The sequence below is a fragment of the Neodiprion lecontei genome, chromosome 4 (assembly GCF_021901455.1).
Source record: "Neodiprion lecontei isolate iyNeoLeco1 chromosome 4, iyNeoLeco1.1, whole genome shotgun sequence".
Lineage (NCBI taxonomy): Eukaryota > Metazoa > Arthropoda > Insecta > Hymenoptera > Diprionidae > Neodiprion > Neodiprion lecontei.
The window spans coordinates 37,313,548-37,334,807 of NC_060263.1; the positions used below are offsets into that span (position 1 = coordinate 37,313,548).

Genomic DNA, 21,260 nt, shown 5'->3' on the forward strand with positions numbered 1-21,260 from the left:
GAACATTTCGTTCGAATAATTAGGTAAATGACTGAAATTTCAGTACTTAAAGCAAAACGTCGAAGATTTCGTCGATTAGTTCTCATTGCCATCGACAAAATGACATTTCTTAGTTTGAGCAAAGTTTAGTATATTATAGGTATGCAACTATGCATGGATCATAATGCCGTTATTAATTTTGCATATCGGTAGCGTCGTAAGAACGGTGATTTTCGAGCCTGATTAGCAACTGCGAAGTTTGAAAGAAGATTACAGATTACCATGGCGAATAAATGATCGCTAATGATCGCTAGCCGTTCCGTAAGGCTTCGGATTATGAATAGTTCAGTCGTGTTCGTGTTCATGCCCAAATTCGCTAGGTTTATACACGACAGATTGTTACGCGAGATGAAAAATGGTATTTTTAATAATCAAGTTTACAATGCGTGCCGATTAAATTAAATTTGAAGAATACGTTTGTGTATTTGTTTTTGTATGTATTTCTCCTTTACATTCATTATTTATCATTTTCTTTAAATTTGTTTTTGTTTTTCCTCTCTTTGTTACTTCTTTCCATTTCGTTTTTTTTCCTTTCTTCTTCTTTCTTGGTTCAAATCTCTCTTAATCGCGGCGCGTGCAGAGAGTAATATTGCACACGCGTTTCATCGGTAAAAAATTTGAAGAAACGATATGTATAAACAAGTAATGAAAAAGAAACAAAAACAAAAACAAAGATCACTTCGTTTCGATAAAAACAACAATTTCATACATAATTATAGACTCCCTATCTAATAGAAAATTAATAACAAAAAAATCCTTATACTTAGTTAATTACTTATCCTTACATATCTAATGAACTTCGGTGTATCGATTACTTTTTTTTTTTTACAAGAGATTTTTGTTCTGTTTTTTCTTTTCTTCAATTTCAAATAATTGTTAGTTGCTCGTCCCCCTCCCCTTTTCTTTTTGTCTTTAATCATAACGTTTTGTTATAGGTACATTAATGTATAATAATATTAATAATAATAATAATAATATGAAAAGTCGAATTAAAACAGGCTCCAATTAACGTCACGAAGAACTAAAAATCAGAACACGAAACTTTCAAAATTTAGAAGCAGAATTCTTTCGAATATTATTGTGTCGTGTTTTTATTTTTTTCATTTTTCTATTTACCATTTTTTGTTTTATTGTTTCAAATACGCGCTGCGTAAGAAATCGAACGATTGATCATTTATCCGGTTGCCAACAGATTTTTCAAAAAATAATGAGAAATTAGTATTTGAAATCTATTACTTCATCTATGCAATATACAAAATATAATGACACAGGGCAATAAAAACATGAAGCGATACACAACGTAATACACATTCCACGAACACAAATAGGAAAAGACAAACAATAATAACAAAAATAAGATAATTGAAGAAAAAATAATCTTTAAAAAAAAAAAAAAATAAGAGGAAACTCATCTTTTTCCTAAATACAAGCAACCTTTAAATATTTCATTTAACCTATAAAACGTATCAATAATAATAATAATAATAATAATAATAATAACAATAATAATCTATATTTATACTAGTTTTCGATCGTCCGCCCGTTAAGTAAATAACGTTATCTGACTTGCATTTTCAAAATGTTTTCTTCTTCTGTGCATCATCTTGACTGTTGGAGGAAGAGAGAAAAAAAAACAAAAAAAAACACACACACAAAAATAATAATGACAACAAAGTCAACGCATATTAAAAATCTGTCATAGATCTTTCTGTCTTTCTGTGTAACATACTGTAGAATGATATCGAACGTGTATTAATATACTAATAATAACTCAATTGTATTCGACAGTAAATAATTATTGAATTCTAAACAATAATAGAGAGGACCGGAATTAATTAAATCTGAAACTTGTAACAATAGTGCTAATCATTATTTACCGTGTAGTGTGTGTGTGTGTGTGTGTATATATCATATATATACATCGCATATATACAGTAAGAGACAAAAAGATAAATAAGTGAAGCACGCACGTTGTTACGTATATTTGAATTTGAACACACGAACTTAGTTGTCGAATACTGTATATATAGCCAAACATATAACACGTATTGTGGGAGCAGAAGAAATATGAGGCCATAGATGTAGAGCGTCTAGGCGGAACACACGAATTATCATTATCAATATTATTTATACCGTTGTTTTTTTTTCCCCGACTCATATTTTCATTCTGTTGTGTCTTTTTTTTTCTTTTTTTTTGCTATTTCACTTATTAATCAATCATTTATTTATATTATATATATTTTATTTAATTTGCGCGACTAACACACACTCTCCCAAGTATCTCCCCCCCCCTCCCCCCTCCCCCCTCCCCCCGCCCGTCGAAAAATATATAAAAACCAGCACAACGCGTTATATATTACAATTATTTATAATCTTTAATATAATCGATAGATTATTTATTACTGTGTGCCCAAATATTTTCTATTCAGCGAAATATAATAGCGCGTCATAAGTTCATTTTCGATGCGGCGATTGATGACAGTTATTAACTAATAGTTCGAGTCGCACGCAGATGAAGTAGTGGTAGCGGCATAATAGTAGAAGTAGTAGTGGTAGTGGTAGTAGTAGTTGTGGTGGCGGTGGTGGCGGTGGTGGTGGTTGTGGTTGTAATTTGTTTAATATAATTTCATTATATTTTTTGTTGTTTAATTTTTTTCAGTGAGAAATGCGTAGCAACTGGTTCGCCAGATATTCATGTAACTGCGATCAGTAATTGCACAAGTTTTTGTTCTTTGTTTGGTTTTTTTCCCGTTCGTTTACTTATTTCTTCGATTATTGTTTATTTAATTTTTTTTTTTTTTCTCACACGCGAGTGATTTTTTTTACTTTTTTAATATTTATCGTCGATTGATTTTAGGCCACTTTTTTCTCCGTATTATTATTAGCTACGTATCCATTGTTCGTTCCATTGCTGTAACAACTGTTGTACTCCTTGTTGTAAATCGTTGCATACGACGATACACCATTTTGATGAGGTTTCGTATCGTCTTCTAAGACTGGCATGCAACCGCCTGAGTTTGCTTCTCGTTTCACATCAGACCTAACCCGTGTGTACTTTGTCTTGTAGAAGTCGGAGAACAAACCGAGGAACAACACTCCGTGGAGACCGATCCAGATCATGAAACTCCTCGGGTAATCGCACTCCGTAAACAGAAGTTGGAACTGGTGCGTCATTATCATCACAAATTGGACCTGCGAAATGAAACGAGAGAATTTAGTCAGGCATTGTACACTTTTCAGCGTTCACATGTCGTCACAAATTAGATATCGCAATCGGATCGCTTTAAATTCTAGTGAAAATAAGTGTGATGATCTCATTTTATCGATGATGGAAAAAAAAAAAAAAGATAACAAGTTCGAATATTTAAACTTATAATAACTATGCAACTGGGGTGAATCAAAAAAAAAAAAAAGAAATGTACATATATGTATACGCAACACGCAATCGTCTCTCTGTGTTTGTTCAATTCTTACGATATGAGCCATATTTACGATCCAAATGGTAATAAAACCTGAACGAAAGTACGTTTACGCCACGAATGATGATGATGATGATGATGATGATGTAGTGACATCGTAAAAAAGTATTGTATATTATTATGTAAATATCAATCAAAGAAGGTGACTCGTAAATTTATAATTATGAAATCTAAACAGGTGAAGAGAGGAAGATGAATGGGCAAATATGAGATCTTCTCATGTTTACTCATGTATTCACTATCTCATCCACAATTGCATGTTGGGTAGATGAATGAGTAAATAAAAGAAAAACGTAGGGCAAGAATTTTTAGAATTTAAAAAGCAGGAAATAAAATAACTTTCTGGGCCGCTCTTGACTTTTGTCTCTCTCTTTCTCTAATGTTTTCTGTCCATATACCAATATCGGTGTCGGTATTCTTATCGATCATGTCATCAATCTTTGGCTTGGATTATTTTAATGCAAGTATTTTATCCAGAAGAAGCGATCGTTGTAATCTTATTGTGAGTGAAGAGGAAATGAGGTGATTATTTCCGTGCAGTTATATTAATCGCATTATCTTATCATTGTCGAACGAGATTCGTATTATATACACGTTTTTTACTCGATCCAATCATTGAGACATAGATATGTGAATCATAATGTCAAACGTTGTTACGAGAATTTAAATTTTCTACAAGTTTTTATCTCGCACGTAAACGAAGAAAAAGAGAAAAGAAAAAAAAAAGAGGAGGCACTCTGTGTTATAATTCAAAACTTGGTATATAAATAGGACGCTGAATGAGTATGAATAAATTAATAAATACAAGAAAACAAAAAATAGAAATTCTTGTGAAATTCTGCAAGGCTTTTGCACCACAAGGTTTAGACCCTGAATCTGACCATTGACGTGGGATTTTTAATGAAACCGTGTAAAAGTATGCTGATCAGATTCAAGGCTCGCGAGAGATTTGGCCTCAACGAAACTGACTTGACCACAAATATGAAAGGGAAACATAAGGCGACGAAGAAAGATTAACGAAACTTCGAATCAATCGACGATTAATCTTTAGACTTCTTCCTGCGTTCTCATTCGTATTCGTGTTCGATTTTAATCAATGTACTCGATCGAACCGCACTCACCATCTGCATCGTTGTCAGATACTTTTTCCACCATATGTATTTCTGATACTGGGGACCCATCGCCGCCACCATGTAATAAAAGTACATAACGATGTGAACGAAGGTGTTTAGTAAGGCAAAGAACGTGCTGTGGCCACCCGGTGCAAACTTCATCCCCATCCAAACCGAGAATGGCATAACGCCATGGTGAATCACGTGGAGGGTGGACACGTGCTGATTCTTCTTTCTCAGGATGAAGAAGAGCTGCGCGTGAAAGAAAAAGAAAAGAACAAACTTAATCACGTTGAGTTAAATCGAAAAAATAATTAAGACAACTTTCGCAATTTAATTTCTCTTCAAAACCGATCGTTCGATATCTCACGTATCACATGATGCGTGTGTGTGTTTTTTTTTTTTTTACCTTTCGATAAAATCCATCAAATTTTGAAAAATGATATTCATATGTATTATCAATGATAAGAAAACGAAGAAAAAATTTTCGCTACCCTTTTGTAAAGTGGCGAGTGTTCGAGGATACGCGGAGGGTAAGAAAAATGCAGGCACGAAGAAAAAAAAAAAAAAAAAAACACGGCGATGCACCACGTTAATGAAATTCAAAAATTATCATTGAATGACGCTTTTCCAACCGGGAAATTCCTTGCGGCATATTCAATTCTTGTATATTTGTTCGTCATTTTACGGAAACGTTTGTTATACACGTTACGCGAGGTGTTTGTACTGAAAATTGTTGACTTTTAACATAATCGCAACTGGCTGCATGTATGAGATGTAGGAATATATAATGAACAAGTCGGAAAACAAAGAACAACAACAACACAACGAATGGTTATATTCTATTACCCGCACCTGTTGCAGGAAATACAAGCAGATGATTTTCTCTTCGTTTCTTTTTGCCCCCCGCCCCCCCGCCTTTTTTGAATAAAGATTTTTTTTTCACATTCTCACGAATCGCAACCCGACGCGGACCAAAGGTGTGTAAAAATGTTCATTCATTATTTACTTTCAGCTTGTTATCATATACGCTGCATTTATTTTCAATATACTTGAGGTGTAAATTATTGTAATGTCCCTACACGTCACCGAGTGCAACGATGTTTCGGTTACATAATTAATTAACTAGCAAATAAACCGGTATAGCGCGTTATAATACGTAATATACGTTTTTATTATTATACAGTGTCAGACCGAAGCTTTTTGTCTCTATTTTACTCTTTCTTCCATATTATCCGTATTTTAATAATTTTACACGTTATTATACATTATATATATATATATATATATAGAAATTACTTATCTTACGCGAGGCAAAAAGAAAATTTATACGATTATTACGAGTGATTATAATCGTTGAATGTATTGGTATATGCGACCGAGTGATGATACGCACTAGGATTGACTGTCAGAATTTTTTTTATGTTTATTTAAATCGTTAAATAGGTGGATAAAGTTTTTTCAGACGGAACTGATCGAAAGTCAAGTAATAAAACAGATTTTTTTGTTTTTATATAAACTCCGGCTCGAAATCCGGCAGCATTTAATAAAGAGATTTACAGCGTGCGTTAAGCGTTAATAATTTTTTGTACTCGTACATCGTAAATAGAAGACCGATAAATTGAGATAAAAAACATTGAAATTTTTTTCAAAGTTCATACTGCAAATATCGTCGCAGGAACAATTGATCAATAAATTTACAAAAAGTTAATTCATTTATGAAAAATTCGTAATTAGAAATAAATTATAACGAAGCGTCAGATTCGAAATTATTTTCTAACCATTCGCTATTCTGATTCGATCGTTAAAACTGTACGCATAATTGAATGTGTAAGTATTTTTCGTAGTATAATAAGCTTGCAGCATGTTTATCATCGCATACACGTATCGCAAGTTTTGTTTATTTCAGTAACTTGACAACGGCGTGAAGAATTTTGCTTTTCGTAAACACATATATGTATGTATAATATATATACATATGAGTATAAATACTATCAGAAAAAGCCATTTAACTTTCAGATTGTCTATCGTATTATACCTATAGGTAATAATTTACTAAACAAATTTCGTACTCTGTGTATTTAACTTGCGAATTGTAAAATACACGTGCGTTTTATACATATATATATATATATATTTTATTTATATTTATGTATACTTTGTGGTACGACAGAAAATTATCATAACTGCAAAGTATCTCCAGTGGAATGAAAAACTGCAGATGCGAAATCCGCAGTGAAATTACAGATATTTGCTGTTTTCTTTTTTTTTTTTTTTTTGTTATCCTCTTCTTTACTTCGAAACGGTATTGTTTATTTTATTTTATTTTATTTTATTTTATTTTATTTTACTTTTTCTTCACGGTAAGTAAGCGCGATCGGTATATTTGAACTATTCTCGCTACGCAGCTACGTGTCAAGGTTTCAGATTTTACCACCGACTTCAAAACCCGTACAACATTATTTTAATAAATATATTCCAAGTGCGAAAGTTAACGAAATTTTTAGAACCTTCGGCCTGAGTAGTTGAGAATAAATAAAGCAGCGTGTATTTCGTGCACATTTCGTTTTGCAAATGTTATTATTCAAGGCGTTATTTTTAACAAGTCGTCGTACGTATTTGCGATTATATCATCTGCCGAACTGTTTATACGATTAGAAAAAGGAGTTTTAAGAGAAAATAAAAGCATATTATATAAAACGTATATTGCAATTAACAAGTTTTCTCTAGTATAACAAGCAACGCATCGTTACACGTTACACGTTGTATGCGATACGATCTAAGAGATCGGTTGAAATCGATTTGGACGATGAAGAGACGTGGAAGAAAGAATGGAAAAAAAAGAAACGAAAAAAAAAAATGAAATTAAAATAAATAAAAAATAGGAAATTCAACGTAGGATGAAACAAATTTTTTAAAATTCCTTATTTACCGTGTCAAAGAATTCTGTGAACTTGCTGAAATAATACCACCAGCAAGTGTTTGCCATCCTCAGGGCCAACGGATTGTTTGAGTAATCGACTGGCTGACACCTCAGGCTGTATCCTCTCGCCCAGCCGCTCATCAGGTACTGTAAAAAATGAAAAATAAACGGATTGAAAAAGGCGTTGGAATAATAATAATAAAAAAAAAAAAAAAAAAAAAAAAAAAAAAAAAAAAAAAAAAAAAAACGAGTCCTGCAATCGGGGCAAAATTCAACCGGCCTTATAATAGATTAAAAGACAAATTATTTTATTCCCCTTAGTCTCTTTCATTCTCATTCCAAGTAGTTTCTACAAATTTCACATTTATACGCAACTGTTTCAAATTGAAAATTAAGAATCGAAAAATTCCTTTTTTTTTAATTATTTTATCTCGCAGATATTATGCGAAGAAATGAGAATTGAAATAATAAGATATTGTTATGCTGCGTCGTAATACACGTAGAACGGGGTAAAAAAGTAATAAAAACTTTTATCTGCGACCAAGCATGAATTTCTTATAAAATGTACGTAGATATAATATAATATATATATATATATATATTATATGTATACATACACATACATAGAATGAATTATTTTATCCGCGTACAAAAAATTTCTCCTCATCATCGTTTTCGATTATTAGTTTGCGTAACTCGAATACCTTGCGGTGTATAAGTATACATATGTGTATACATATTAGAGCGGTCCAAAAAAATCGAATATTTTTTTTTTTTTTTTTTTTATCAAAGTCACACTTTTCATGGTTTGTGTGAAGTGGTAATAAGACGCCTGTGAAAATTATAGCTATTAATGTTGACATTTAGTGGTTCCTGGAAGCGATTTTTCGTTTTCCATACGATTGACAAGCGAATATAGTTTTAGTTTAATTCCTAATTTTGCAGTTCGGTAAAGAGGCGATCTACGTAAATGTTCGATACACATTTTTGTAGCGAATTCAACGCTCTGCATGAAGAAAAAAAAACAAAAAATGGTCAGTTATAATTTTTAGATAATTCGAATCTTTGAAAAGTTATTCAAGACTAAAGTTGAAATCGTGTAAAAATTCGCGTTTTTTTTTTTCGAAATTAATAGTGAAAATACTAGAGTTATCAGAAAATATTGTGGGTTTCTTTTGTAAAGCATTTCAACCGCTATAAAAGCGTGTCGTTTAATCAATTCTCAACTTGAGTGAATTCATTCTTTGCAAAATAAAAAGAAAAAGGAAAAAAAGAAAACGTGCTTTTAAAGTGGAATTACATTATATTACATATTACTACGTGTAATAATTGCAAAATAAATTTGATAAATTTCAGTTAATCCTAAAGTTGCAAATTAACAACTTTTTTTAAAAAGATGCATCGTTATAATAACGTTGCAAACTTCAGCCTGATAAAATTTCGCAATCGTTTAACCAAGCGTAATAAAACTTGTTGTACGTACGTGCCTCGACTATAACGTAAAAAAAAATCACTGCAGGGATTGAAAAATTAGCACCAATTAAACCTCTTAAACTCTTCTAGACTATACATTACACTTTACGCAAAACGCGGACGTAACTTTTCGACTTAACGCGCGTACTTTCATAAAGGATCATCTGCATGTTTGCGACGCGATGCTTGATATTCGCTCCTCTCAATTTGCGTCAACTTTTTTACACACGCGTTAAATTGCAATGTGATAAAACTACACCGTGTCGAAAAATTTTTTTTTCCATCGCGACGAACGATTACAATTTATTTTTCATTTACACAAATTTCACTTTCTATTATAAATCTTCGTTCCGATTACAACGGAATTATTTCTGTTGAATATTGATTCTCAATCTAAACCAATGAATTATATATTCCGCTTGTTATTTATAATACACGTATTTCGTTTGAAATGCTTCCAAAATTTTTTTTGTTCCAAATAATGATCCATTCAATATAAATTATGACGCATATTTGCATTATAGACGTATTTATAAGGAGAGAAAAGGAAAGAACGTTCTAGATCCCGTACATCATGTATACCGGGACAATTTGTCGAAACTCGAAAATCAACCGCGCATGCGCGAGTTTTATCGGCTGTTCCTGCAGGCTGGCCAATCCGAGTTTTCAGCTGTCGAACTCTTTCTGCCGGCGATGCGGTTGATACGAATTTTCGAGGTTAGAATCTCAAATAATCGAGGCAGCGACTCGGAAAGGTTTCGGAAGCGTTTGTTGTCGGGTCGGAAAGTTGATTCTTCGAAGAACGGTCGGAATTCAATGCTTACGCTCTTTGAAAATTCGAACGTACAAATTTTGCGTAGGTTGGCCCGCCTGCGTCGCGGACAAAAATATCGCTGCGGGAAGATTTGGCCGACCAATGAGATTTGATTATTTGGCGCATGCGCGGTTCATTTTAAAGTTTCAAGAGATTGTCCCGGTATGTGTATGTTACGTAATACATGTACAAAAGCTGCAGAAGTGACGGTTGTACATACGTCGTAAAAAAAAAAAATACGCACCTCGTAGAATATCCATGTTGAAAATACTGTCTGTATGAAATTGTAGACGATAAGGACGTGCCTCAGATTGAAGGGCTTTCTGTTCTCCATTAGCCTTGGTCCTATTACTTTACTAAAGTACGCGTAACTCAGGCATATAAGTACGGTCGGAAATGGGCTGCTCATCATCGCCCAATCGTTCACCCTTGGATCTGTAATAAAATTATTACCCATCATTCCCAATTTTGATGCTTCTTTTTTTTTTTCAACCTTTTACTCTCTGTATATTACAGCGAATATGGAGAAGAGATAAATTGAATTAGTTATATTACTGATTTAAAAAAAAATATATATATTTTCCTGCAATGAAAATTAATGCGTTGGAAATTATCGAAACGATAAAAATTTTTTAGAAATTTATCATTTCTGAACAATTGTGTGTATTTAAATAAGAATCAAATTAAAATATATAAATTACAATTGAACGAAATCTTATCTTTTATTTTTTTACGTGTATCACCCAATTACAGACTTAATTCTCGGACAATGTGATATAATTATGATCAATGTATGAAAAACGTGTTTAATTCACGTATGGAGATATTTCTCCGCAAGATATTTGAGAACTCAAGAGATTTGAAATCAAGAGAATAATGATAGTCGAATTTCTCGTAATAAAACGTCGGTATAACAATATCTCGGTATAACTATCCTCGATTATAAATATGCAATGAGGAAGTTTGTGAAAAAAAATAATAAAAATAAATAAAAAACAAAAATGTAATAATTCATATTGCCGAGGAAAATTGCAGTGAAGAGAAGGAGGAAGAACGAGGAAAAGACATTTAAAAATAGAAACAATTCACTTTCTACATGAGCGAATAAATGTTTCGGTATAAAAAAAACTTGTGTCATCTTAACGGTTATGACGGAAAAAAAAAAAAAAATGTAACACAAGAAAAATAATCTTTTAACTCGTTTCGGTAAATTTTTCTCCTCGAACGTTTTGGAATAATATTAATCGTAGGTTTTTCCGTGATCGCGCAGCGCAAATTCCTCTGTTATTATTCAATTTAATACATTTTCAAAATGGAAGAAAAAAAGAAGAAACAAAAAAAGTGAAAAAACTCTGGCATCGAAATTGATGGAATTGGAATTGGAATTATAAATAAAATTTAGGAAAGAAGAAGAAACACGTGAAATTAAAGAGGCAATTTTGGAAAATTACTGCAATACTCTTGCCGACGAAAGAAAAAAAAAAAATTACATACGAGTATAATTAGATGGATAATAATCTATTATTATCATTTCACGAGGCACATAATTCAGATTAATTATTCGGTCCGCTAGATAATAAACATAGTTATGTCTCTATAAACTTCTTCACTTAACTTGATACGTCTATATATATGTATGTGTGTGTGTGTGTGAATCGATAAGGAATATAACGTCTATATGAATACTTGTTACAATCTTGCATACGTATATCGCGATCCAAAGAAAAATAAATCGTGTAAATTGATGAAGACTAATTGATACGCGTTATATGTTGGTACATGCTTGAATTAGTCGTCATAATCGTTTTATTCACGGTTCGGGATCATCGCGTTCGTTATTAATTATTACATCAACAAGATTTACAAAAATTCGTTTGATAATTCATAATTCGTATCGAGTATTGCACAGAGGAATAATCTGTACAATAATTCCACACACGTGTACATGTATACACTGAGAAAAATTTCATTTGTCATTGTAACTAGAAAAATTGAGCAAAACAGGTATCGTTAAAAAAAAACTGTTTGAATATTGTTGGAATTACGAAAAACGAGGTACACCTAAAATTTTGCGCTATCGTCGATCCTTTTTTGGTTATTGCAATGCAAAATCAGTTTCCGAGGTTTACTCTACTTTTTTAGTTGAACAAGGCTTTAACGTCAATTTATCGTTGCACGAGCGTTAAATTTTCGCAACAGTTGCAAGAATATCTAGCAACAGTGATCGTAATGAGAAAGAATAGCAACGGATGCTAGACTTTCCGGTAACGGCTAGAAAACTAATTTTCATTTTCTACCTGGAACAATATTTTTCGATTCTGGTAAAAAATGAAAATAGTCAAGGACTGAGCGGTAACCGGAACTAAAAATTTCTCTTAGTGTACATACATATTAGGATGTTAACGTATTTTTTCCGCTCCACCCTTGAAATCAACTTTAAATAATTCATAAACAATCCCCTCATTGTCATTGTGATCGAAGTTTCTTATGAAAATAGCGTGGGAAAAAACTATTTTTCTCAGTATATATTTTATTGCCAAAGTAATAATGTTCCAAAAAATTTGTAACCGCGTGATTTTAGTGAGCATTAGCGCTATTATGTAAACAAAAAAAAACATCACATCATCATAACAGCCGATCTAGACGAATTGCACACCCTCGAAATCTGCCTTTTTTTTTGTATTAGTAAAAAATCATTCATACTTTCACACGTGCGGTTAAGTATTCCTAGTTGAGAATTATGATAATATCGTCACCATCATCATCATCATCGTTATTATTGCTATTACTACTATTATTATTACCGTTGTTGTTATTATTATTAATAGTATTGCAAGACCGAGGCCGTGAAATCCACTCTTTGCTCTCTCCAAATATTTGTTCTATTATTTTTCTTCTTAATTTCAGCTCTCGGAAAACAACCTTGATCGTTTGATTTTATGAAGGTTATACATATACACTGGTAGATGGATGAATGCGGTGTTAAGATATTTCAAGCGGGTGAAAAAGATAAGGAATAAGAAACAAGAAAAAGGACAAAAAAAAAAAATAAACAAACAAATAAAAAATCCACGTTAAAAATTGTATAGAAATATTCACGCTGTATGGTATAAAACAGAATTAATATGTAGATACAGGAAATGCAACCACGTAAAATCGAAGTCGATCAAAGTGTGCTTTTTTTTTCATACGCATAATTAAAAATTTGCGGTTTAGGTAATTTTTTAAAAGGTGAACCGGATCCTGTAGTCATGATTACTTTTAATGCTAATTCGGACAACGTCTCGTTACATTTAATCAAGTTGAAGTTGTCTTTTTTTTTTTCACGTAATCCGCGAGTAACATAAACGTGAAGAAGAAATCGAATCAGAGGACGAAATTATTATGTAACTAACCCGAACCGTCCCGGCTTAGCACGGATGACTTTTTTTTAGATCCACCGATGACTAATATTTGATTAGTGCATTATTTTTACGTATATCCAACCATTCGGTTAACGCACGCCGGTAAAGCAGCCGAGCTGTGATTTTTCATCCGATGTAATTTACCATTATTGAATATTCGAAATGAAAACTTATTTTTATCAAAATTAATTATAACCGATGTTACTCAACGATTTCTTTTAATATCGGTTCAGTGATTCTAGAGATTAAACCTTACATAAAAACGAGCAAACTTCACCTATTTATAATATTATTACGATGTGGGAATATAGATTTTTGTTGGAATAAAAAAGAAACGAACTTACACGTGTACACGGGATAATGATAATTGCTAGACAATTTTCAAATGTCCGGACTAATTTTTCTTCTTCAAGTGCAACGTGCGTTTTTGAATTATAATTTTTGACCAATTACTAGTAATTTCATAGTAGGTGTATATATATACATACACATATATATATATATATGAAAAGGAAAACAAAAACAAGAAAATTAGTCGGTTTCATTTCTCGAGGAAATTTTGTTCATTTTTTTGTTTTTTTTTTTTTTCAACTTCCCTACTTTTTCAATTATTTAAGAAACAGAATTCCAAAAAAATCAAATAAAAATGATGAATCCTTGAGAACGGACGAATGGATTTGAATGAAAATTGTTACCGTGAGGTTTTTTTGGTTCGTTTGTCAGATTATCAAAAATTGCGATCCGATACGATGGAAAAAAAAAAAAAAATCTAAAAATATAGGAAAGTAGGCGGAGTTTTTCCGGGTAACCGATAACGAATCCAAGACCGGACTTCTAAAAAATTTGTAACGGTGATTCCGTTACAGTGGTTCAAAAGTAAAAAAAAAAAATCATCGTATTCGTAGTTTGAAATTCGAATTCGATATTATTCTTTTTTCTACGGGAAGTTCGAGGGCTTGCTCATGGTCAGTCTAAGGCCGCTTCTTCCTTTAATTTTTTCCGAGCATAAAGGAGCAAAAAAAAAAAAAGAAATGAAATGAAAATGGCGCGATAAAGATAAAATTGAGAGATTAATCGGAGAGTTGGCAGGGAATGCCCCATAAATGTCGTGCGTGCTGGTGTCCTTCTGCGGTAGTACAGGCATACTATCATACGGGTTTACCGGTTACGAAATAACTCTTATGTATGAATATTCAATATACGCAACCGATTCTTGACTCTAAGCGGTGAAAGTTATACCTTAAAGTTTAAACTTTATGCCTAGCCACCCGAGAGTATCGATGACAACTCTGTGTCGTGACTTGTCTTGTTATTGCACCGCATGAAACGACGATTTCGCCGGACTCTGAAACGCACCGCGACCTAAGTCAATTTTATTTGCGAGATTTGCCTGTGTATTGTTTAATTGTTTAAATTATTTATTCATTTACTTGTATGAAGTTATACGTCGATGTAAAATCAAGACGATCCGTTTCATCGAATGTGGCAAAAAACACGTACTATATACAGAAAACAGAAGGAAATTGTGATGTTAGAAACAAAGGAGTTTTATTTGTACACTGTGAAAAATTTTTCATTTTTTATACTAACTAGAAAAATTCAGTAAAACAGGCATTGTTTGAAAAAACCGTTTGAATATTGATGCGATTACGGTAATCAAAATATGCAGCGTTTCACCAAAACGAACGTTTAGATATCAATATTTTATTATATTATTCAAACTCGAGTAAACTGTATTATTCAAGTCGAATAAGTTACAAAAACATCATTAAACAGAAACGTGTAGTCGAATCGAATGAATGAAATTAATTTTTATTGCAATAAAAATCAGCGTTTTTTTTTTTTTGTTTGTTATATTTTTATCAAGACAATTCTTTTTCAACTCCATCCGTACAACGCGAGCTAGTTTTATAGCGTGGAATTAAAATAAAAAAAAAAAAAAAAAAAACAGCATCGTCAGCAGTTGTATTCCGTACCAGTTTTACATGGGTATTAAAATACATACATGTACATATACGAACAAACACACACAACTAATCAATCTATAGGCCACCATTGCACTTGTACTACTTATCAGCGTCTCAAGTTGCTCGTTCGTGTATATACATATGTACTATATATATATAATAGAGTCTACAAGGATCATCGCCGTGTCGTTAACCCTAATGATCGATAGATCGGGTTCGTAATCGTACACACATCGACGTGATAATTTATTAATGAACGGAAAATTCATGGCCGACCATTTTTTATATCTAGGATAAATAATTGATATACATATATAATATAATATAATATAATACATATATACATACATATATATCTATATATGTATGTATTTACGTATCTCTGCGGTCGCTTTGCTATAACACGCAATTTATTATAAATATTGCCCGAGGGGTTCGAAAATGTTTAATTATGCAAAAGACTGTATGTTTTTTTTTTTTTTTGCGTCTGCGTATGTTTTTTATTTTTTCATCCGAGCGTAAAAAATTGTTGTCGTGAATTTAGCAGCGAATAATTATTCCCAGTTGAGGGAATTAGTCGGTGATAGATCGATCGCGTGGAATGATAAAAACGACGAAACAACGATCGAGCACGGAATAAAATACTGGATTTTTTATCCCCCCCCCCCCCCCCCCCCCCCCCTCTCTCTCTCTCTCTCTATATTCGTCTTCTATTACACAACGCATTATGAAACATTAGAGTAAATGAATTCAACTAGTAAGGTATCAAAGGATTATTAAATAATGACCGCAAATGAATTGGTAAACGATTAATAATTATCATCTACTATACACATACCATGTTATGTATTATGTATTTTTCTTCTGTTTTTTACGAATCGCGAGAGATTAAAAAAAAAAAAAAAAAAAAAAAAAAAAAAAAAAACAAAGAATTCTCGATAAAATTGTTGTTAGCTTTGCAGGGAATAATTGCAGTTTTTATAAGAGATATGAAAAAGAAGTGACTCGTTGTTGTTCGGAGAAAATAATCTTGTGTACAGTGTTTGTGTGAAATTAATTAACTGATTTAACGTAGAGAGTATTCGTTTCGAGTTCATCTTACGTGAAATACCCTTCTTCGGCACAACTTTTAATTATAGTTATTATTTTTACTCACCGGACTTGTTGTCCATTAGATCCCTGTATCCATGTACAAGATCTGCTACTACGCTCGTCATCTTGACGTATCTGAAATAATATTGTAAACAAAGAATGCAATTAGATATTTGTTCACGTAATTTTTTTGTTTTGTTGAAATATCGGGTAATTTTTACGGGGAATAAATTAATTCGCGGATTTTTCCATTCGCCGATTATGAATCTGATCTCGGAATTGCGATATTCAGATTCCAATATCGCGAATAAACAGTGAGTGATATGGTTCGATTTTTACGTAAGCGAAGGTTAAGAAAAATTCGTGAAACTTGATGAACGAAAGAACAATGAAACAAACATACAATCAATATCGGATTTTTCGACTCGTTTTGCCGTGAATCAAAATTGCAAAATCAATTTAAATAATTGTGATCGACCGTTTGTAACTGAAATTTTTCATTACATTAACGATAAGACAACGTACATAAATATTTGAGATTTTAGAAAAATATAGAATTTTGAAGCCTGAAACTTAACGAAATCTGTCATTCTTGTCGCAATCCAGCATCGGACTATGTATTCGTTTATCCGATATCGGAACATGAAAAAAAAAAAAAAACAAAAAAAAAAAACACTTGAAAAACATACTTTTTTAATTAAAAAAATATTGCAAGATTCGAATTTGAAGAACCAGCTGATTTGTTGCAAGCAAAAATCATGGTAAATTTAGTTTTTATTACAAATACTTGGCTGCTAAAAAAATGTATTTTTTCACTTCTTCTCTCGTCGTTCTTAAACTTTCGGAAATATCGTCACGACAATGGAATCTTACAGCTGAAATTTTTAACGAAACAAGTTTGAAATTAGGTGTATATAATGTGTTATAAATTACACGCCTTTTTCGAAAATACAATTTATTACCTTAGACCGATAGAGGCAGAGAATTAATTACGTACGAAGCACATTAATAATCGCTTGGAAAGATATTTCTTTTTATTATTTCATATATTTTCCTTTCACATAAAAACTGTTCCCGTTCGTTATTATCACATCGAGCATTCTGACGTTGCGTGATACGTACTTTACTTATTATGTGATGCGAATGAATTAACGCGATAATAGCATTAAAATAATTCATGGAAACGAGGAAATCATATGTACCTTGAATTGGCCATTTTCGAATAAAATGTTATCACTACTCGGCAAAAATATCGAGTTCCGCGATGCCAATTTTTCTTTTTTATATCTCCCCAATACACTGCCAAATACCCTGTGAAATTAACAATGAATCAAAGTTGCCGCATTGAGAGAAAAAAAAAAATTTCCATTTCCATTTCCATTTTTTTTTTTTTTGCTAAAAATTCGCCTTCTCATTTCATTTTATATATATATATATATATATTCTACTTCTACTTTCACGACCCGTAAGTATACGAATTTCAAGTAAAAAAAATCAACTCCGTAGTCTTTGTTTAAAAAATTTAATGCCCTGCAAGAATATGCTTGGAAAAATGTTTTAATTAAAACGGTTCAACAGTTGCACCATTGTTAATGAAAAAAAAAAAAAAATAATAAAATTTCCGTGTTATTTAAGTGGGAAATTTTCAAAATGGCCAGCGACACCTTTCAAAATTGAGCTGAAAATATTTTCAACCGGGAGAATTTTTTTCTCAGTAAATAGGTCCTTACGAGACCGTGGATTCGATGGATCAGTTTTTTTGGCTCACTGTAATATATATATATATATATATATATATATATAACCAATTATGAGACAGATCCGAGTGGATGAAAAAAGAAAAAAAAAAAAAAAAAAAAACGTGGTTGAATTAACGGAGACCGCCGCATACGTAAGAGACGCATAATTGCACGTCATTTTTTAATTCAATTATATTTTTATCAAATGACTTCACCGAAGCGCGACGAGCCGGCTCATTAGATGTCCCTAACCGTATACGTATTATACATGCATTGGTAGTAAAGTTTTATCAATAATACACATGAGAGGCTTCTCCTCCTCCCTCACCCCCTCCTCCGTCTCCTTCTACTTCTTCTGTGCCGTACCGGAGCGTAATACAGGGCGACGCAAACACAGACGCACACACAGACAAACACACAAACACCCACGCATCCCTCCGGAGCCAGTAATAGAGTAATTCTTTGTCCGACCTAACCTAAGCCGACCTAATTTCGCCGAACGTAACGTAACGTGGAGGCATCGCGCTGCATTGAACATAGATACACGTGCGTGTGCGTGCGTGTGTGTGTTTTCATATATACCGCATCTAGTCCGACTTGCCTTCTCCAAATTAGATCCCCCTTGCATCATCTGAATTCCAGGTGCCCTGGCTTCCACTTCTCGTTGGAAGGGAAATTTCTTTCTTTTTTTAATTAACACACACACATATATATATGTATATACGTGTATATGTATACGTTAGGTTGACCCTTGATAGTTGGTAAATAAAATTTTTCCTCTCCCACCCCTTAAATTGACTCGCAATACTTAAAATTGATTCATAAACGTGAAATCCGCTGTTGATTTTAATATTGACCCGCGACCCAAAGGTCCTTTAAAGGAGTGTAAAATCGATTAGGAGTTATTATCAAGATAAAAGATTTGGAAACGAAAAAAAAAAAAAAAAAAAAGTTTTGCACAGTTTTTCCTGCGAAAATCAATGCCGTTGTCCGTATTTATACAGCATTACTTTCTTGACATGAAATATATACGAGAAAATCGAAGAATAATCGGATCAAAAAACTACAACGCTAGATTGGCAATTAATTGTGTTCGGAGATGTTACATCTATTTCCACCTAACTTTAGTAAAAGTTTCACCTTTTTATGACGTTAAAAATTTTTCTTAAAAAAATTCCTTATTTCTGCTTCTTTAAGTAAAATCAAATAGTCTCTCATTTTATCTAATTGAAAACGATTATCTTGCAAGCATTTATTGGCGATTAATAACGCATCAATAATTCAGCTTCTTATCTTCACATTGCTATAATGACCGTATCATCTTGAAAAATTCAGATAAATGTGCGGAATGCGGTAAAATAACTTTTAGATTAGTTTAAGCTGTCACACGATGTTGTTTCATTGTTTACATGAAAATTGATCAAAAAATTGAAAGGGTCTTTCGGGCACGGGTTAATATTAAAATTAAGAGCGGATTTCACTTTTAAAAATCATTTTCTAGTATTCTGAGTCAATTTAAGGGGAGAGAGAGAATTTTTTTTTTTTTACAAATATAAAATTTGACTACTTTGATCTTTTTTTGTTTTGGATTTTCGATATTTTTAAGCTTGGGAATTCTGGTCATTCTGATTTTCGGTTTTTCCGATCTTCACACCAACTCGTTGAGTAAACTGTGTGAGTATATTTTAATTTTCGGAATTTTACTCAATCGAAACTATAATTTTCGTAATTTTGCTGTATCGTAACTCGAATTTTCGGAATCTTGCATTTCGGAAGTTTGAGCCGTCGGGTTTCCGACCGTAGAAAATTTCGTTGGTTCGTCAAAGTTTGATCTCTTCAAGTTTCGCCACCAAATAATTCGGAATCAGGCGCTTTCGGGAGTTTTCAAATTCATAACTTTAACCCCGCAACACGACAAGGTTGAATTTACTGGATAATTCTATAAAAAGGGAAAAAAAAGAAAGAAAAAACAAACAGAACAAAACAAAAAAAAAAACCAACACAACTGTTATTTCAATTTATTCAGATCTGAAACGAAATCTATTTTTTTTTTTTCCTTTCGATTTTTTAGGTCTCGTTCAATTTTTTCTCTAGAAGATTCTAAAATTTACGAGACCTCGAAATTTACGAGAGCTAGACTATAGAATTTACTACTTGTTCGACCGAATTTGTTTGTATAAAATTATATATATATATATATACATATATATACGAGACCAAAAAACTGAGGAAAAAAAAAAAAAAAAATCCCAGACTTCCTTTCAGATTCGAACGAATCGATATGACAGTTTTGTTTCTTTTTTTTTTTATTTTCCTTTCACTTTGTCCCGCGACAAGGCAGAGGATTTGAAATTAATATTATCCGCCGATGCGAGTTCGCTGCTGCATTTACACGTCGTCGTTAAATAAATGCTGAAATCACGAAGGCGAGCGGCTCCGTTACGTATTACACATGTAGTTCCGTATTTACCATCTTTGGACAAGACACGCGGTTTCCAACTTTCAATCTCGACGCCTCGTCGTCTTCGAAAACTTTGTAATTCTGTACCAAACTAACGAACGTTTTTTTATGCCGTTTTTCATGTTTAAACAAAAAAAAAAAAAGAGAGAAAAGCAAATTCCTCGACGAATTTTTCAATTTTGACGGTGATGCAATTTATGGTCTTTTTTTTTTTTTCAATCATTATCACAACGTCCGAGTTACTTTTTCGCATATTTCAAATTTCTACAGGCATAGCGACAATTGCTACTTCGGCGATACTTTTAGAATTGAAATTCAAGTTTTTCTATTATATTTCTTTTCTTTTCGAAGCACCGACGGTCATCCCTGATTTATGAAACTCCCGAGGTATCTTCACGTTCGAATTGTCAACGCATGTAAATGTAGAAGACGAGAAAAAAAATAAAAGAAAATAAAACGAAAGAAAAAGCCGAACGAAGCGTCGTGGAATGAAAATTAATTAAACGAATGTAGAAAGGAATATGGTGAGAAAAAAAAAAATATAAAAATCGAAAAAGAAGAAGCCAGGCTTGTGCAAAGGTTACATATACAGCGGACGCGTAAAATTCCTCCAGACGTTTTTAAATACGTAAAATTCAATCAATCAACCGATATGTGTGTTTTGAATAATGCGCAGCAACGAGCGATTAACCGGTAATAACACAACGTCCATTTGCGTTTGACGTCTGTTGAGAGTAATGCGCGAAGTAATGTGTAA

The 21,260-nt window shown here is 32.5% G+C and overlaps 1 protein-coding gene across 4 annotated transcripts in view; it reads right to left on the minus strand.

Moving 5' to 3' along the window:
• Window positions 1-506: 506 nt before the first annotated feature.
• LOC107223221 (elongation of very long chain fatty acids protein AAEL008004) overlaps window positions 507-21,260 on the minus strand; it is a 28,311-nt gene continuing 7,557 nt past the window's right edge. For 2 of the 4 annotated variants that reach the window (XM_015662835.2, XM_015662834.2), the window contains exons 2-6: window positions 16,368-16,438; window positions 10,085-10,275; window positions 7,563-7,700; window positions 4,640-4,882; window positions 507-3,231 (exon numbers count right to left, since the gene is read on the minus strand). In XM_015662835.2, coding sequence (XP_015518321.1) covers window positions 2,893-3,231; window positions 4,640-4,882; window positions 7,563-7,700; window positions 10,085-10,275; window positions 16,368-16,428 — 972 coding nt within the window. In that variant the 5' untranslated portion in view covers window positions 16,429-16,438 and the 3' untranslated portion in view covers window positions 507-2,892. Of the gene's footprint in view, window positions 3,232-4,639; window positions 4,883-7,562; window positions 7,701-10,084; window positions 10,276-16,367; window positions 16,439-17,505; window positions 17,570-18,643; window positions 18,742-21,260 lie in introns of those variants that run through there. The other 2 variants (XM_046739208.1, XM_046739207.1) reach the window with 2 other exon arrangements.